This window comes from Sparus aurata, chromosome 12 (assembly GCF_900880675.1).
Source record: "Sparus aurata chromosome 12, fSpaAur1.1, whole genome shotgun sequence".
Taxonomy (NCBI): domain Eukaryota; kingdom Metazoa; phylum Chordata; class Actinopteri; order Spariformes; family Sparidae; genus Sparus; species Sparus aurata.
The window spans coordinates 21,562,918-21,569,974 of NC_044198.1; the positions used below are offsets into that span (position 1 = coordinate 21,562,918).

Below are 7,057 nucleotides of genomic sequence, written 5' to 3' on the forward strand. Positions count from 1 at the left end.
AAAATATTGTTGTTATACTGGGTCCCTTTTTCCTTTATTTAAACATCTTTATCATTTATTACTGTTCCTTAGTTGTTCCTTCTGTTCATCCTTCAGAGCGCCTGATCGGCCTGCCGGACTCCATGCTGAAGAATAGATCCTGCCCCCAGGTGGTGCCGTCTCTGGAGGGGCTCTTCATCGAAGACGTTGCGGTGGGCTGTGAGCATGTGCTCACTCTGTCCTCCACTGGAGACGTGTACGCCTGGGGCTGTAACAGTGAGGGACAGGTAACAAACAACCTTTGGTTTATTCACCTTGAAAATCCCTAGTTTGCTTTCAGCGCACATCAGAAGCACTCTAAAGCCTGTGTTATTGCCTTTTGTGTTTTTGTGTTCCAGCTTGGCCTTGGACACTCAAACCAAGTGAAGGAGCCCACGCTCATAACAGCCCTGCAAGGGAAGAACATCAGACAGATCTCTGCTGGCCGCTGCCACAGTTCTGCATGGACCACCCCCTCTACCTCGCTGAAAATCTCAGGTATTCACACAGGCCTACAGGACTTGTACACGTGCAGATACTCTTTGTGCCTATAAGCCATTAAATAGCAACTAATTTGTAATCTTTATCTGCAGGTGGCCCTGGAAATTTCCAGCTCGGCCTTCCCCAGTCAGTACCTCCCCAATACAACACTCTGAAAGACTGCAGCCCCGGTGTCCTCAGCATGCGCCTCAGGGTACTCTACAACTTTTCGGATCTCATGTACAAATCCTGGAGGCTGCTCAACCTGGACCCCAAGAATCCGGTAATCAATGATCCAATTTTATGCCCCTTTAAATATGTTTAAAACTTTGAAACCAGAGTTGCAAGGTGCTAAATGGAATACAGTACCATACAATATAGGTGCAAAGCTAGAGAATAATAGAGTAAAAAAAAAAAAAAGTGATAAAATCAGGGAATTCAAGAGCAAGAAAACCAGAAGTAAAAATGTACAATAACAACTTTAAAACATTTGACTAACCATTATCCAAATGCCTGTCAGTGCAGATGTGCTTTTTTTTTTTTTTTTTTTTAAAGCTCTTTAAATTGAGGCACTGACTCAGCAGATGTGATTTTTTGGGGGGAGTTTGTTCCACAGTGTTGGGGCTAAAACCATAACCGTTCTCTGGGTTTGACATTGGTTTGACTTCGCCACTATTTCTGATTTTTAAATAACAGGTTTGAACGAGATTGTTCATGTTATAATCTAAGTTGACGCACTGATCAGCACTGAGCAAGAGTGCTGCAATTAAAACCCTGTGGGGGCGATGTCGCTTCTTTAAAGAACATCCACTTAAAATGCTTGTTCTTGCCGCTGACAGACTCAGATTGTTATTCTAAGCCTCTGACTACATTATGAAAAGGATCCCTACAGAGAGGGACCTTTTTCAATAAAGAGTAAGAAGTTTTTGTTCAATCAGAAACAGCCACTTCAAAAGCAAGTAAAAGTAAGTGAGTAATTGCATTCATTCAAACCTGTCAGATAAACAGAACAAAACTGACCAAAAGTATCTTGGTTCACATCCACTGTTCCATCAATCACCAACTCTGGTTTTGTTGAAATAAACCCTTAATTCACTGCACTAGATGTGGAAATATTCCTGCGCTACATGCTGTTTCCCCCTCTTCTTCTCTTATATGTGACCCTCTCTCGCTCCTCTCCTGATATTTTTACATGTAACGTGGTAAAATTAGAGTTGTGTGATTGCCCACAACACTCATGTTCAGTACTGGACCAATATAAAAAAATGTTGTATCTGTTGGTCACTTAGACACAAAAAGCCCTTTAAAGGAGTAAATGTTGGAGAAAAAATAACTGAATTCCTGATAATAATCTGCCCCTGCTGCTAAGATAGATAATTATAATAGTCCTTTCTGTGATGTCTCATTCACCCCCCTCCTATTTTTATTCCCCGTCCTTCCCTACATCCAGGTGTCCACTTCACGCTATAGTTCAGGTACGACCGCCATCATCCGAGGGGAGCTTCGGGGCCTTCTGTCACCCAAGGTCAACACTCTGCCTCTAGTGCGCTCCATTGGCAGAACAATGACCCAGGGCAAAACATATGGCCCGCAGATCACAGTGAAACGGATCTCCACAAGGTGAGAACGACCACGAGGTTCAGTCAGAGTCTGTGTGTTCAGGGATCAGCTTTTTTTTGCAGGATTGCAGGAGTCGTGTGCCGCCTTGGTTGTTTTTTTTGCAAGTTTTTCTTTCTACTGTTTTTTTCCTGAAGATGTTCTCTTAGTTTTATATCTGTTAGTGTGTATGTTCATCAGAACTTTTTTCACTCCCACAGAGGGCGTTCGAGCAAACCCATCTTCGTGCAGATCGCCAAGCAAGTGGTGAGCCTGAATCCTCTGGAGCTGCGGCTTCCATCACGAGCCTGGAAGGTCAAGCTTGTCGGAGAGGGAGCCGACGATGCCGGAGGAGTGTTTGATGACACCATCACAGAGATGTGCCAGGTAGGATGGAGAGCACACAGAGAATGTCTGAGAGCAAAGGAGATGGAAATAAAGCTGCCTGGGATGTTCTATAAAATATTCTCCATTCTCTTGTATGCCTTTTGTAAATTAAAAAAAAAAAATCTTTTGCCAGGAGTTGCAGTCTGGTGTGGTGGATCTTCTGATTCATACTCCCAACAGCTTTGCAGATGTGGGCAGTAACACTGACAGGTGCACATTTCGTAGTCATCTTTTCATCTCCAAACATTATCCTGAAAGTATAACATCAAACTTTATAAAAACATTCTTTTCCTCTCTCGTTGCTTCTCAGGTTTCTGTTGAACCCAGCTGCATTCTCGGAGGATAACATGGTCCAGTTTCGCTTCCTGGGCATCCTCATGGCGGTGGCCATCCGCACCAAGAAACCTCTGGACCTGCATCTGGCCCCGTGGGTGTGGAAACAGCTCTGCTCGATGCCACTGGGAGGGCCCGACCTGGAGGAGGTGGACCTGCTCACCTACCGCACCCTCCAAGGCATCCTTCACCTGGAAAACAGTGGAATCACAGAGGATAATTTCCACGTGGTGAGATGCCGTGCAGAGAGTTCAGTCATGATAAAAGAACTTATACTTTCTAGCCTGAAAGATGTTTAACTACTGTTCCATTCTCTTTCTCCTCTTCCCTCACCTGCCTCTGAAGATGATCCCCCTGGATTCCTTTATGGCCCACAGTGCAGATGGGAGGCTGGTACCTGTGGTCCCTGGAGGGCAAAACATCTCCCTGACCTTTGCCAACCGAAATGAATATGTGGAGAGAGCGCTGGACTACAGGCTGCATGAAATGGATTCCCAGGTTTTGAACTGTTGGAGAATGATTTGGGTTTATTCAGGGGACCTGTTAAGCATGCAAACAGCTACACATTTAAACATCAGAGAATACTGATTTCTTTAGGACACACCAAAGGAATAAGTCTATTTCCTGTGTCATTAGCTCTCATTTTGCCCCCGTCGAGCAGTCCTTAGGCAAGCAGACAGTCTGTCATTACTCCAGCTGTGACGGGACCTGAAGGAAGGAACATTAAATTCTCTATCAGCAAAATGAGAACAGTCCAAAAAGTCACTCCCAGACTAAAGCTGAAACGTTTTGCCACAAACTACATTATAAGGGAGGGACATCACAGTTATTTTCAGTGATTAATCTGCTGATTATTGTCTAGATTATGTGTAGAAGGGCTGAAACACTTAGTTGTTCAGGCCATTTGTCAGTCCAAAAAAAAAAGCAAACATTCACTGGTTCCAGCCAATCAAATGTAAGTACACTTGGACTACCAAGAGATGTGAATGTCATGCTGACCATTTTTTTTTTATTATCTTCTGACATTTTACAGTCCAGATGATTCACTGAGAAAGTAAACAACAGATGGAAATAGTTGTTAGTTGCTGCCATAGTAAAAGTCTGAACACGTATTCTTTTCCAGGCATAAAGATGAGACTGTAAAGTGGCTGCTTTTAAAAAAAAAATAAAATAATAATAATACATTCACCGAACAGACTTACAGACCCATGCAGACAATTTTACTGTACTTTGGTGTTGATTTCTCGCCACTGAAACTCTTCATCCATATTAAACAGCCAGTCTGCCCACCAGTTTCCATTAGTGCTCACTAGAAAGCCTGTTTGTTCTCCTGTTGTTGTTCCCTTTATCTCGTCCTCAGAAGTATCAAAGCTGACGTTGTTCCCTTGTGTCCAGGTGGCAGCAGTCAGAGAGGGCATGTCCACCATCATCCCCGTGCCCCTCCTCTCCCTGCTGACAGCGCAGCAGCTGGAGCAGCTGGTCTGTGGGCTGCCGGAGGTCTCCGTCGAGATGCTGAAGAAGCTGGTGCGCTACCGTGACATCACCGAGAGCCACCAGCTCATTGGCTGGTTTTGGCAGAGCCTGGAGGAGTTCACCAATGAGGAGCGGGTGCTTTTCCTACGGTTCGTCTCTGGCCGGTCCAGGTTGCCTTCCAACCCGGCTGATATCACGCAGAAGTTCCAAATCATCAAGGTTGACAGGGTGAGGACGCTGAAACAAATTAACAAGCCTGTTCTCACTTTTAGCACAAACGATAAACTCTTCCTCCCTCTCTCATTTTACTTCAGCCCATCAACGGCCTTCCGACAGCTCAGACCTGCTTCTTCCTTTTCCGCCTGCCCCCGTACACGAGCCAGGCCATCCTCGCCGAGCGTCTGCGCTACTCCATCCACAACTGCCCCTCCATCGACATGGACAACTACATGCTGACCCACAACACCGACCCAGCAGACAGCTCCGACACAGAGGACTGAAGCAGCCACCTTCAGTCCGCCAAGGGTGATGAATGTATCTTCTCCCATGCCATGCACATTATGCACTGAACACTGATTTTTATTTGCCAAACCTGTATGGTAGTGTACTGTTTATATGTCGGTTGATTCAAAGATATGTGTAGTTTTTTGTTTTTTGTTTTTTTTTTCCCCCAACTGTGCAAGGTGATGTAATTATTGCAGTGCTTACTCTGAATCAAATCTACAGGGATACAGAATAAGATTTTTTCAAAATATAGGTGAATAAGCCACAATAAAGAAGTTAATGTGCCTGTTTGTTTGAAAATATGTAATAATTTAATGACCTGTCACACACAGACAGTATTATTGTAAATTAAAGAGTGTTTAAATAAGGATTTTTGGTGTGAAATCTTTGCTTCCAAATGAGAATTTTTACTTTATTTTGTTTGAAAAGGATCAAGTTTTTAAGTGCTTACATCCAGATTACGATTGTGAAAGTTGATGAGTCAGAAATCTGACGTCAAGAAATCTTTGTGTAGTTCAAATTGCCAACTTGAAACTCTGGAAATTCCAACTTCACAGTTCAAATACTCTCTGAATCACAAATGTCAACTTAATGTGGCGCCAAACCAAAAGATTACCGAATGCAGACGGATTCATCCTCTAGAGGACATGAAGGTCGGTACAAAGTGTCTGGACCAAAGTGGTGACAAACGGACTGACATTATCATGCTGCTTAAATATGCTAAAAATAAATAAAAAACTCTTGCAATATGTGATTGAATGTGAGGTTTCAAATCATGAGTAATTTTCTCTAATTAGAGATAATCATGACTAAATAAGGAGCAATCAAATTAAAAGTGAGAAATAAAACTACTTGAAGATTTTAATCAAAAATGAAGCTGACGCCTTATACAGTGTAGACAGTATGAGGTTGAAGGAGTGCACAATTTTTTAATTTCGCTTGGATTTAAGAACCCATCAAGCGCTCACATCCACTTCATACCAGTGAGCAGCGCTGAGAAACACACTCAGAGGGCAGAAAATAGTGTGATTATGCATGAAAACCAGCGTTCAGAATGAACAAGCTGATCAGCCAGATATATTTTAATGGCCGTTAAGCCTTTTTATTACACATCCATCAAGGCGAATAACACACAAAGCAACAACTCCCCTTATTACAAAAAGAGATCTTAATTCAATTCCCCTGACGCTAATGTTGTCCTGAGTCAGCACAGCTGGCGCGTCTGCAATTTGTCTGTGCTAGTGCGAGGTACGTCTGCTGTGACCTTATTACCCATCTGTTTCCCTCTGCGCGCTGCGACCAGTAAGGCAGAATTCAACCTGCAGTCAGCAGCGGCCCCGCAGCTGAGAGAGGGATGTTCGTGAGAGCCCTCGCCAGGTATAAATATAACATCCATCCATCAGCATCAGAACAAGTGGGTAAAAAAGGGAATTTGTTTTCAAGTGTTTGGTGCAGCTGAGTTATTCTGCCTGGACTCTGCTGGATATTTTGACTGTGATTTCATTTGACTTTTTTTTTGTTTTTAGAGCCTTTTAAATGCAATTTTGGCAATTTTCTCAGTGTTTTTCTATTCCTCAAATATTTCTGCCTCTGTAAAGCACTTTGACTTGTCCCTTGGAATCAACATCACGGAGAAAAAAGCCCTGGCAGCTCCTTGAGGAAATGTAAAGGGTAAATTCACGCAAAACTCAATCCCAGTCTCCAGAAGCCCAAATTGATTTGTCAATGATGTTATTTACAACCTTTTTTAGGCTGAAATCGTCGCTGTAGCTGCTAAGCTTAAAGCATTTTTCTTGAATCAGTTTAGGAGAACTCTGCTGTGAAGAGCCAGAGATGTGTTTTTGGACTACGAACCTATCCACAACCCAATCGACTTGAATTTTCATTTTTGGGTAAAGTGCCACAAACCGTCATGGTTCATTGTTGGTGAACTGATGATTAAATCCACCCAGAGCATCAGCAGCATTGGTGAACTGAGATGTCTGCACAGAGACCAGAGATGCTGCTGTCTGGCCAAAGATACAGACATATCCGCTGCTGTACCACCAGACTGCAGAGCAGCTTCTTTCCGCAGGCTGTGAGAGCTCATCTTTACACTCCACCATGAATAGTTTACTTTTCTGACTTGATTATAATTCATGTCTCAGTCTGCATAGTTGTTTGTGCGTGTGTAGCTTCGGAAATTACAAAATAAACTCTGCTGTACAGCCTTGATGACAATGAAATAAATCTCCGATCGTAAATCCCCCCTGCGAGTTGCTCAGGG

The 7,057-nt window shown here is 43.3% G+C and overlaps 1 protein-coding gene across 13 annotated transcripts in view; it reads left to right on the forward strand.

The window, feature by feature from the left end:
• LOC115592441 (probable E3 ubiquitin-protein ligase HERC1) overlaps positions 1–5,161 on the forward strand; it is a 41,895-nt gene extending 36,734 nt beyond the window's left edge. For 10 of the 13 annotated variants that reach the window (XM_030435150.1, XM_030435156.1, XM_030435162.1 and 7 more), the window contains 10 exons: positions 73–266; positions 378–516; positions 612–781; positions 1,949–2,118; positions 2,316–2,481; positions 2,615–2,691; positions 2,792–3,044; positions 3,160–3,312; positions 4,210–4,515; positions 4,602–5,161. In XM_030435150.1, coding sequence (XP_030291010.1) covers positions 73–266; positions 378–516; positions 612–781; positions 1,949–2,118; positions 2,316–2,481; positions 2,615–2,691; positions 2,792–3,044; positions 3,160–3,312; positions 4,210–4,515; positions 4,602–4,787 — 1,814 coding nt within the window. In that variant the 3' untranslated portion in view covers positions 4,788–5,161. The remainder of the gene's footprint in view (positions 1–72; positions 267–377; positions 517–611; positions 782–1,948; positions 2,119–2,315; positions 2,482–2,614; positions 2,692–2,791; positions 3,045–3,159; positions 3,313–4,209; positions 4,516–4,601) is intronic. The other 3 variants (XM_030435154.1, XM_030435158.1, XM_030435163.1) reach the window with 1 other exon arrangement.
• Positions 5,162–7,057: the final 1,896 nt, after the last annotated feature.